This window comes from Bubalus kerabau, chromosome 18, assembly GCF_029407905.1.
Source record: "Bubalus kerabau isolate K-KA32 ecotype Philippines breed swamp buffalo chromosome 18, PCC_UOA_SB_1v2, whole genome shotgun sequence".
Taxonomy (NCBI): domain Eukaryota; kingdom Metazoa; phylum Chordata; class Mammalia; order Artiodactyla; family Bovidae; genus Bubalus; species Bubalus kerabau.
The window spans coordinates 8,713,730-8,726,017 of NC_073641.1; the positions used below are offsets into that span (position 1 = coordinate 8,713,730).

Here is a 12,288-nt window from a genome sequence, read left to right on the forward strand (position 1 = left end):
CTGAGCATCCATGGAGCAACGCGGGCTGGGGAGGCTGAGGCTACACGGGCTGCTGGCGCTGCTGGCGGGGCTGGGGGTGCTGGTAGTGCAGGCGGCTCTGGGGACCCGAAGGACGCAGACCCCGCGCCTCTCTGCATCGCGGGACCTGAATCTTTGGCCCCTGCCTCTCTCTGTGATGACGACCCCGCGCTTGCTTTATCTCTCACCCAGAAACGACTTCTTCGGGCACAGCCCCACTTCCAAGGCCGGCCCCTCCTGCGCAGTCCTGCAGGAAGCGTTTCGGCGGTGAGCGCTCCCGACGGGCGGCCAGGGAGGGGACCCGGAGACACCGGGACGGGGAGGGACGGACCACCCTGGGACGCAGCGCAGGCGCGGGGGCCGAGAGGAGGCGCGCCTGAGAGCCTCTTACCACTTGCACAGGCATCCAGCCTCGCCGACGCTCTTGCCCCTATTTGACAGGTGAAGCGGCCGGTGACCAGGCCAAAGTCACGGGTCTAGAAGAGAGCAGAGCCCGCTTGAACCAGCAGGGACTGAAACGCAAGCTCTTCCCCTGACCTCCCGTCCCCTGCCCTCACCCCCGCCTCCTAAGGGACTTCCTGGGTGCTCTGGAACCCTGTTTTGGGTGCAGGATATTGAGCGGAAGGAGTAGGATGCTCAGAGTTTGTGGCCATGTTCGCCTCGGAGAATGGAGTGGATGGAGGGTTAAAGGCAGTTTATCTGGAGGGAATTCTACGAGAAAGATGGGTTCTTAAAGTTTGGGGACTAGGGGTTTCCCGAAGTGGCTTGTCGTTTATAGGCAATCTCTCCTCCGCCAATCTGGTAACAGTTCAGATGGCAGAAAGTCCTTAGGCTGAAGCATTGCGCCAAACTCCCCTTCCCTTCCAAAATCCCTGTTCCATGCAAAGTGCTGGATGGTTTCTCCTCACTGCTGTGGTATGGCACTGTGCTGCACTACCTGCTTCTCCTTTTGTTTGCCAGAAACACGTATGTGCTTGCTCTCCCAGCTTCCTGCTTAGATCCTTAGCACCTCTCAGCCCTCCAGCCTCAGGTCTGTAACCTCATTGGCCACAGGGTGAATTGTGTAGTAGGGAGGCAGCCCACAGTGCTAGCTTTTTCTTTCTTTATAAAATTGATGTCAAGTTGATTGGGGGGTGTGGGGTGGGGCTTCTGTGGTGGCTCAGCTGGAAAGAATCTGCCTGCCAATGCAGGAGACACAAGAGACATGGGTTCCATCCCTACCTGGGTGGGGAAGATCCCCTGGAGGAGGAAATGGCAACCACTCCAGCATTCTTGCCTGGAAAATCCCCATGGACAGAGGAGCCTGGCGGGCTACAGTCCCTGGGGTCACAAAGCGTGGGACACGACTTACTGACTGAGCAACAGGAGGAGGTGATTTGTGGTGGTGTGCCACAGCGCTGGCTTTGCTAACTACACTGTGTGCAAGGCGACTGCCCTTGGGGAGATGTCTCAAGAAGCCCCAGTCTTCGACCTGTCCTAAAGGGCAGGACTGTCCTAAAGGTGCCCTGAAGGAGTGTGGTTTGGTGCCCACTGTACAGGTCCTTCCCTCCCTCAGATTTTGGTCCTTGTTCCCTGAGGTCGTTAGAGCTTAATTGTGCTTGCAGGACACCATGCAGCTGGGAAGTAATGCAGGACTAGTCCAATTAGCACCTGCTGACCCCAGCTAGGCCTCGGACTTAGGCTTAGGCCGCAGAGACTTACGAAGTCGATGGCAGAGATGGTTTCTTCTCCTTCAGTTGGGAACCACTAAATAAGAAGAGGGACAATGTTACCCTCCTTTTGGATGCATACTCTAGGGAGTCTTTGGTGTTGAATCTGCCATCAGGTCAGAATGGCTAGAGTCTGGGTGAAGAAGTAGCGTCAAGGTGGTTGATTACCAGCCTTGGGATATTGAGAAGGAAAAAGTACCTGAAGGCCATTTGATGGAAGATCTTGAATTGGGAATCTTTTAAAAACAAACACACCTCATTTGCCCTGGGACTCAGTTCGTAAAACTGGATTTTCCTTCTGTGCCATACTGCTAGTAAAACAAGGACACAGTGATAAGCTGAATGGTATGAGTATGGCAAGAAAGCGTGGATGATGTAAGGCAACCATGGTTAGATAAGCCGAACTTGAATAAGCTGTGAGATGGTTTAAAAAACAAGGCTTGGCATCCTAAGGGAGTGCAGGGAGTTATCTGAGGACTTTGCCTAACTAATTTGTGCCCTGTGTGGCAAGCAGCTATTAACTATACCCTGCGTGTTAGGAAGGAGGCTATAAAACATGAGCCCTTATTGCTGAGACTTGAAAGCGTTCAGGAGAGTGTGCTAGGAACCAAGGAGGGGCCTTTATTGTTTCAGAGAAAAGGCATGATGGCGTTGAAAAGGTTTAGAGATGATGGGATGTTCTAGAATGTGTAGGCCATGGAGAACAGGTAAAACCGAGCCCCCAGTGTGTTCAGATCCTCATGGCTCCTGTCTCCCACTTGTATCAACCCCTGGTTTGAAACAGTATGCATTTTGCAGGCAGAGTTCTGTCTGTCTGGTACGCGGCTGCTTCCTTAGCTTTCAGAACAAGATCACATGCCAGTTTTTTCTTTTTCTTTTTCCCTTTTTCCCTCCTTGGTTAACTGAAACTTTAGTTTCAGATCCTGACAAGCTAAAATGGGCTTCCCTGGTGGCTCATATGGTAAGGAATCTGCCTGCAATGCAGGAGAGCCATGTTCAATCCCTGGGTCAGGAATGTCCCCTGGTGAAGGGAGTGGCTACCCTCTCAAGTATCCTTGCCTGGAGAATTCCATGGACAGAGGAGCCAGGCAGGCTACGGTCCATGGGGTCGCAAAGAGATGGAGACGACAGAGCTACTGACTGTTCACATGCACCTTGGATACCATTGAGTCCAATCCCTTAGAGTTTTCTATTCAGTTCAGTCCCTCAGTTGTGTCCCACTCTTTTTGACCCTGTGGACTTCAGCATGCTAGGCCTCCCTGTCCATCAGAAACTCCCAGGGTTTATTTAAACTCACGTCCATTGAATATGTGATGCCATCCAACCATCTCATCCTCTGTCGTCCCCTATTCCTCTCGCCTTCAATCTTTCCCAGCATCAGGGTCTTTTCAAATGAGTCAGTTCTTTGCATCAGGTGGCCAAAGTATTGAAGTTTCAGCTTCAGCATCAGTCCTTCCAATGAATATTCAGGACTGATTTCCTTTAGGATGGACTGGTTTGATCTCCTTGCAGTCCGAGTGACTCTCAAGAGTCTTCTCTAACACCTCAGTTCGAAAGTATCAATTCTTCTGCGCACAGCTTTCTTTATAGTCCAACTCTCACATCCATACGTGACTACTGGGAAAACCATCGTATTAACTAGAGTTTTCTGTTAGAGTTCTAATATCTAGGGCCAAGATTTCTTTATTTGGGACAAGCCAGCTCCTGACTCAAAGCTGCCAACAGCTTTAATTTCCTTTAATTTTTTTTTTTTAAATTATGGTAGTATATACATAAGATTGCTATGTGCTCAGTTGTGTCTGACTTGTTGTCGCCCCATGGACTGTAGCCCTTAAGCTGCCTCTACCCATATAATTTTCTAAGCAAGAATACTGGAGTGGTTGTCATTTCCTGCTCCAGGGGATCTTCCCAACCCAGGGATGGAACCACCATCTCTGTGTCTCCTGCATTGGCAACTGGGTTCTTTACCACTAGCGTGACCTGGGAAGCCCTCAGTTCAGTTCAGTTCAGTTCAGTTGCTCAGTCGTGTCCGACTCTTTGCAACCCCATGAATCACAGCACACCAGGCCTCCCTGTCCATCACCAACCTCTGGAGTTTACTCAAACTCATGTCCATTGAGTCGGTGATGTCATCCAGCCATGTCACCCTCTGTCGTTCCCTTCTCCTCCTGCCCCCAATCCCTCACAGCATCAGAGTCTTTTCCAATGAGTCAACTCTTCGCATCAGGTGGCCTAAGTACTGGAGTTTCAGCTTTAGCATCAGTCCTTCCAATGAACACCCAGGACTGATCTCCTTTAGACTGGACTGGTTGGATCTCCTTGCAGTCCAAGGGACTCTCAAGTCTTCTCCAACACCACAGCGCAAAAGCATAAATTCTTCAGCACTCAGCTTTCTCCACAGTCCAACTCTCAAATCCATACATGACCACTGGAAAAACCATAGCCTTGACTAGACGGACCTTTGTTGGCAAAGTAATGTCTTTGCTTTTGAATATGCTATCTAGGTTGGTCATAACTTTCCTTCTGAGGAGTAAGCATCTTTTAATTTCATTGCTTCAATCACCATCTGCAGTGATTTTGGAGCCCAGAAAAATAAAGTTAGCCACTGTTTCCACTGTTTCCCCACCTATTTCCCATGAAGTGATGGGACCAGATGCCATAATCTTAGGATTGCTGTATTAACCATTTTTAGCTATACAGTTTAGTGATCTTCATTTCCTTTTGAATCTGTCAGGATTTTTTGATTGAGACTTCCTTGGTGGTCCAGGGGCTTAGACTTCCTGGATGTTGCCAGTGCAGGGGCCCAGGTTCAGTCCTCAGTAGGGGAACTAGATCCCACATGCCAGAACTAAGGCTCAGTCCTGCCAAGTAAATAAATAATGTATTTTTAAATTATAAAAAGATTTTCCTAAGCTAATGATTTTCCTCAGCACCTTTATCTGTTTCACTGTGGTTAACTGGTTATATGGAAGTCACTGGTTATCTTCCATATACTTCCAAGTTCATCAGAACTTCCCTATCTCTCCTTGCTGCTGCTAAGTCACTTCAGTCGTGTCTGACTCTGTGCGACCCCATAGACGGCAGCCCACCAGGCTCCCCCGTCCCTGGGATTCTCCAGGCAAGAACACTGGAGTGGGTTGCCATTTCCTTCTCCAGTGCATGAAAGTGAAAAGTGAAAGTGAAGTCGCTCAGTCGTGTCCAACTCTGAGCGACCCCATGGACTGCAGCCTACCAGGCTCTTCCATCCATGGGATTTTCCAGGCAAGAGTTCTGGAGTGGGGTGCCATTGCCTTCTCCGAGTCAGGTACCAGCAGAATGTAAATTTTCCAGGCCCTAGTGAGGATTCTTTGGTTGGAAGATACTTGGGATAGTTGGGATACTTTTGTTGGAAGGTGACAGGAGCCCCAACTCAGTCTGGCTTGAGCAAAAATAAAACCTGTTATCTCACATGTTGTCGTTCAGTTGCCCAGTTATGTCTAACTCTCCGTGACCCCACGGAGGCAGCAGGCCAGACCTCTGTCCCTCACCATCTTCTGAAGTTTGCTCAAGTTCATATCTATTGCCTTGGTGATTCCATCCTGCAGTCTCATCCTATGCCATCCTCTTCTTCTGCCCTCAATCTTTCCCAGCATCAGAGACTTTTCCAATGAGTCAGCTGTTCACATCAGATGACCAAGACAGTGGAGCTTCAGCTTCAGCATCAGTCCTTCCAGTGAATAGTCAGGGCTGGTCTCCCTTAGGATTGGCTGGTTTGATCTCCTTGCTGTCCAAGGGACCCTCAGGAGTCTTCAGCACCACAGTTTGAAGGCATCAATTCTTTGGTGCTCTGCCTTCTTTACAGTCCAACTCTCACAACCATATGCGACCACTGGGAAGACCACGGCCTTCACTATACAGACCTTTCTACAGAGTAATGTCTCTGCTTTTCAACACACTTGTCTAGGTTTGTCATAGCTTTCCTGCCAAGAAACAAATATCTTCCAATTTCATGGCTACAGTCACCATCCACAGTGATTTTAGAACCCAAGAGGATGAAATCTGTCACTGACTTCAACCTTTTCCCCCTCTATTTTCCATGAAGTAATGGAGCCAGTAGCTCATTTGATATAGAATCTGCCTGCAAAGCAGGAGACCCTGGTTCAATCCCTGGGTCGGGAAGATTCTCTGGAGAAGGAAATGGCAACCCACTCCAATATTCTTGCCTGGAGAATCCCATGGACAGAGGAGCCTTGCAGGCTACTGTCCATGGGGTCATAAGAGTCAGACTCGACTTAGTGTCTCAACCACCACCTAATGGGGCCAGATGGCATGATCTTAGTGTTTTTAATGTTTAGTTTTAGGCCAGCTCTTTCTCTCCCCTCCTTCACCCTCATCGGGAGGCTTTCTAGTTCCTCTTCTCTTTCTGACATTAGAGTGGCATCATCCATGTATTTGAGCTTCTCCCGCCTATCTTGATTTCAGCTTGTAACTCATCTAGCCTGGCATTTCTCATGGTGTGCTCAGCATACAGATGAAGCAAACAGGGTGGCAGCAGACAGCCCTGTCTCCTCCTTTCTCAATCTTGAACCATTCAGTCGTTGGTGGCTCAGATGGTAAAGAATCTCACGCATTGAGAAGTCCAAAAGCAGGCAGGATGTCAGGGCTAGTTGGCCATGTGGCTCAACAGTATCATGAGGAAATGTATTCTCGTCATCTCTGGCGTGCTTTCTTTGGTGTGCCTGATTCTTGTCTAGGTGTCACATACAGAGAAAGCTTTCTTCTCGGTGCTCACCTCGGAGAGGAAGCTTCCTCCTCCCCTCCTCCCCGCCCTCCCCCATCACTAGTCAGAATGAGCTTGCACACCCAGCTTCACACACCTCGTGAAAGACAGGGAAGCCTGGTGTGCTGTACTCATGTAGTCATATAGTCAGACCCAACAAAGAGAATGAACAACAATGGTTTAAAAATTTGTTTGAATATCTCTCTCATACAGATATTATGACTATATTTTTGGTTTCTACAAGTGGCCTCTTGGCTCTGATAATGTTCCAAGGGAAATGGAGTTACAGAAACTTGAAGTCTCAGTCATCATGGACCCAGAGTGTGACGGTTTTCCCAGCATCACTTCGGATGAGTCTTGTGAGTACCTGTGTCATGGGAATGGACTGTACACAAAGCTGCTTGTTACAGACTCGAGGGCCAGAAGCTGACTCTACTCCCTGAACTATTGTGAGCTCGTAACCAGTGAGTTTATAATTATTATTTAAAAATAACCATGAGGGAACGTCACTGGTGGTCCAGTGGTTAAGACTCTGCACGTCCACTGCAGGGAGCACAGGTTTGATCCTTGGATGGGGAACCAAAGTCCCACATGCTGCACATTGGCAATAATAAATAACTAAATAATTACTGCTAAAAGTCTGATGGCAAAACTAAAACATAATCATTGCAGGAAATCTTTAAGTACAGTAAGTGAAGAGGAGGAATTAAATTATTCATAATCATGGCACTCAGAGTTAACCTTTGTTACTTAGATTTTTTTTTTTTTTTTGCAGAGTACTACATTTGAATGTTTTATATACATATAAATAAAAGCATAAGATAAAGAATGGCATGAAAAAGGGGTCTAGTTCTGTACATGTGGTTTTTCTGTTTTTCTTTTTTGCATGTGCTATGCTAAGTTGCTTCAGTCGTGTCTGACTCTTTGAGACCCCATGGACTGTACTCTGCCAGACTCCTCTGTCCATGGGATTTCCCAGGCAAGAACACAGGAGTGGTGTGCCATTCCTTTTCCAGAGGATCGTCATAACCAAGGGATTGAGCCCGAGTTTCTCACGTCTCCTGCATTGGCGTGCGGGTTCTTTACCACTAGCACGACCTGAGAAGCCTCTTTTTTGCGTATGAGCATGAATTTCACTAAATGTTTTTCAATGACAGCATTTTTAGTGGCTGAATAATGTTCTACCAACTGTATGGATGTGCCAAAACTTACTTGGCTTTTCCCTTAATTTAAGACATCTAGATAGTTTATTTTGAAATTAATTTATCGGCATGATCTTTCTTTCTTTCTTTCTTTTGGGCACAGTATGTGGGATCTTAGTTCCCTGACCATGGATTGAACCTGTGCCCCTTGCAGTGGAAACACAGAGTCTTAACCACTGGATCTCCAGAGAAGTCCTGACATGATTTCTGTTTATAATTAAGTTTACACATAGATAATGCAGAACTGAGAGGGATGAAGTTTTCCACTTTTCATTTATATTTATGTTGTATTATATTTATATTCCATCTTCATTTATATTGATTGAAAATATAATCAACATTAAGCTACGTGATTTTTTGTTTGCATAAAATATTATTCTCCAAGGCTTTTCCTAACTTGTTCTAGAAAGAATAAACAGATGGGCAGACCTTTTTCATAGCATGTACCAACTGGAAATTACGTGGAATTGTATCAAGGAATCAAAGAGGAGCAATGGGTGATTTAAGATTAGTGCAGAAAGAGCAGGCTGGTGAGTCAGGTGTCAAAATAGAAAGGAAAATGAACATCTTAGAGAAAAGAGTAACCCCTTTGTTCTCAGACTGCCTCACAGACAGTTAAAAGTCCATCTCTTCATCCTTTTGGTTAGATTAGAGATGAGATTTCCTGATGCCTTGATATATCTTTTTGCAAAAGAACTTCATTTCTCTTCCATTCTGTGGCTGTTCTTAAAAGAGAAACAGGACGGTTTGCCACATTAGTCATGTGAGTTGACAGCACTCAGACACTTTATGAATTAGATTTTGCAATCTGAATTGAGAAATGATCAGTAAATTAGCAAGGAATCTTTGCCGACTTGCAGTACAATGACATATTGTAAAATCCAAACAATGGAATGTGTCGAGGCTGGGGAGTTACAGTCTGTCTTGCATTCAGCTTTGCAAACCCCATTTTTCTGAAAGGGAGACTTTTGGAGATAAGCTAACCATGAAATATTCTGGTTAAAGGATAAACTAGTTTTAAACTAGTTGTTGAAGATGATGATGATAGAAGTAACACACAAATGGAAATAACAAGATATCAACCACTGTCCAAGGGTACGAGGAAATCTTGGAGAAACTGACGACTGTTAACAGCAGCATCAAGTAAAATAAGAACAGGCATTTGCTCAGAACCAGATGTAGACTAATTTCTACCATAGAGAAGTCATTGCATACATCAAGAATGCTCTCTGTGGTTTGTCTGCCACAGTGAATGTTTATAAGCAAAACGAAGTGTTCTTCACTAGAAGAATGGCTGCATACATCTTGTCAGTTGACATTAGAGAATACTCTTCAACAATTGAGAATGAACAAGTGGAGTTTCAGGGCTTCTCTAGTGGTCCAGTGTTTAAGAATCTGCGTGCCAATAGAGAGGATGCGCGTTTCGCCCCCTGATCTGGGAAGATCCCATATGCTGAGGAGCAGCTAAACCCCACGGCCACAACTACTGCGCCCATGTGCCACGCGACTGAAGCCTGCGAGCCTGAGAGCCTGTGCTCTGCACAAGAGAGACGACCACAGCGAGACCCCCGCGCACTGCCCCTCGAGAGGAGTCCCCGCCCGCCGCAGCCAGAGAAAGCCCGCGCGCGGCAGTGACGACCCAGTGCAGCACACGCCAATAGACACAGTACTTAAAGAAGAAGCGGAGACAGAACGACACGGAGGACTTGCCCAGATAAACTGCTGAGCTGGACAAGGGAAGACACATCATAATGTGTGCAGGAGGATCCCGTTTATATACCAGCATATATACAGGAAGGTGCACGTAAAGCAGCGTTCTGCTTCTTGTCGCGTGCATATAGCAGTGCCCAGGAAAAGCCCTGCTGTTTCCTCTAAGGCAAGAAGGGGGAGTTCAGTGGGCATCTCACAGGGGATTTTAGTCTTACCTATAACATTTTATTAAAAAGAGGAACCCATTGCTGTTATTTGCATGTATACCCTTCAAAACAACAGTGTGGTGCAAAAAGTATAGAAAGGGATAACTGAAAGAAAGATGCCTTCGTTCCACCTCAGGGAGCTTATCAGTGTTAAGACTAAGAATTTGGCTTTGAAATGAGAATTCTATAGCTTATTTGTCCATATATTCAGGAAACACAATCTCCTCCTTATGGCTTTATATGTGTGGTTTTTGCATTGGGTTGAATCAGAATCCTTTTAAATATCAGCCAGTCCTCAGCTGTTGGAAAATAATTGGCATCAGGTATATGCCACCTGTTAATGGTTTTAGATAAGTCTTTGTGCTGACTGATTCCAGGAGATCTCAGAAGTGGAATGTGGCAAAAACTGGCTTTTAAACTGTGACCAGTGAAATGGTGAGTTCTATTTAGGGGGCTTAAACTAAGGATTTAATAGCGGGGAGGAATCGTGATTCGACTGTGGTCATAACAGCAATACCGTTCTTAGCCTGGCCTTTAGCTAACTCTCAACTGTTCGTCTGATGGAAAGGCTTCCTTGTCAGAAGGTTGTCACCTGATTGTTGGCTGTTGGTAGAGCTGTTTCCCTGTGTGTAGCCAACGGTTAGGCAACAACCTGGGTGACGGTGGTGCAGGGAGATGATGGAGCAGAGACACCATGTTAGATCAGGGCCCTGCAGCCCTCGAGTGTCTGCTGCTGCAGAGTCTTCCCGGTCTCATCCCTTTAGCTTTCCACCTCTCTGTGCCTTCTGGTGCTTTACTTTGTCTGTGGACAACTCCACGAGAAAGCTCTCTCAACACTGAAATGACTGTTGGGGCAACCTCTAGTTGCAGTGTGTGCGCTCAGTTGCACCATGTGGGACCTTAGCTCCCCAACCAAAGACTGAACTCCTATCCCCTGCGTTAGAAGGCAGATTCTGGACGACAAGCAAGATCCCAGCAAGTGAGTGTTAGGAAGATTCAGGACAATGTAAGGGGTTTTAGGTACAGGGCAAGTAGGGGGCACAGGGAGAGAAGGGCCGGAGTAGAGAAATCTCTGGTCTTACAGAGTGCAAGACTGATACCAGAGGCTTCATCAAGAAATTATGGGCACTGAGGAGTTTGCCCTTTTGACTTAAATTCTTAGCTTAAGTAAGACCCTGCTCTGTAGAGGGGTATCAGGAGAGAACTCTCCAGTAAGGGAGCATGAGGAATCATGGAGATGACACTCAGGTTCCTGACATGAGCTACTCGGCTGGCTGGAGTGAGGAGAGGATGAGTCCAGAGCCCAGCAAGTGAGAAGAGGGAAGAGTTCAGTGTGGGGCTTGTGGAGTTTAAGGAAGAACCTCCGGGATTTCTGGGGCTTCCCTGGTAGCTCAGCTGATAAAGAATTCTCCTGCAGTGCAGGAGACCCTGGTTTGATTCCTGGTTTGGGAAGATCCCCTGGAGAAGGGGGTCGCAAACAGTCGGACAGGACTGCGCAACTTTCACTTTTCACGGAATTTCTAAGTGAGGATACACAGAAGGCAGTTGGAGATACAGGTTTGGAGCTCAGGAGAAAAAGAATGATCCAGAAATAGCAATGATATGTTTTGGGAAATGTACTGTGTATCATTGAAGGATTGAAAGCAAACATTTTTTCCTTCCAGTTTTACTGAGGCATAACTGACACCCAGCACCGTGTAAGTCTAGGTGTGCAGTACAATGATCTGACCTACATACGTCGTGAAATGATCGTCACAGGACATTAGTGAACGTCATCTCATGTAGATACAAAATTAAAGAAACAAAAACGTTTTTGTCTTGATGAGAACTCTTATGATTTACTCTCTGGACAGCTTTCGTGTCTAGCACACAGCCGTGCTGACTGTCCATCACGTTGTACGTCACGTCCCTGGCACTTACTTATCTTATAACCAGAAGTGAGCACCTTTTGCCTGCCTTTGCCCAGTTACCACCCGCCTCTGGTAACCCAAGAGTCTTCTCTCTCCTTCTGTGAGCTTGCTTGTTTTGGAGTATAATTACCTTATGACACTGTGTTCATTCCCCTTACACAACGTGGTGAGTCAGTATTTCTGTCCATTTTTACACATAAGCCTAACTCAGGACTCTGTTCTGATGGAAAGGCTACCTCGTCGGAAGACTGTCACCTGATGACCAGCTGTGGATAGACCTGTTTTCCCTGGGTGTCACCAGCTGTCACGCGACACCCTGAGTGGTGGTGGCCGGGCAGGGTGATGATGACGCAGAGAACTTTTTATTCTTTCCTGGGTTTTCGAGGTATAATTGACATAACATTATATTAGTTTCAGGTTTACAACATAATGATTTGATATTTGTATATAATGTAGAATGTCGCCATCTGTCACCAACAAGAGACATTTCTTTCTTTTTTCCAATACAGACACTTTACTGGTGAAAGGACCAGTGGCCACGCTCACTGCCAACAGGGTTTGGGGAGTGTTACGAGGTAAGTTCTATGTAGCTTCATTGTTATTTTCTAGTAAGGAAATAGTTCCAGTTGCCACTTTGGGAAATCAAGCATAATTAATAGCAAAACTTTGCTTCCTTGGGCCCTTTATAGATTTGTTGGGTATTTCCAAAACAATTTCCATTCAGTACTGTATATACCACTTAAAGGTCATTTATATATACCACTTAATGAAAGA

The 12,288-nt window shown here is 46.4% G+C and overlaps 1 protein-coding gene across 1 annotated transcript in view; it reads left to right on the forward strand.

The window, feature by feature from the left end:
- The window catches only part of LOC129633009 (beta-hexosaminidase subunit beta-like), a 34,320-nt gene continuing 22,032 nt past the window's right edge, over window positions 1-12,288 (forward strand). Inside the window, exons 1-3 of the mRNA XM_055554780.1 lie at window positions 1-285; window positions 6,700-6,845; window positions 12,024-12,089. Of these exons, the coding sequence (XP_055410755.1) occupies window positions 11-285; window positions 6,700-6,845; window positions 12,024-12,089 (487 nt within the window). The 5' untranslated portion in view covers window positions 1-10. The remainder of the gene's footprint in view (window positions 286-6,699; window positions 6,846-12,023; window positions 12,090-12,288) is intronic.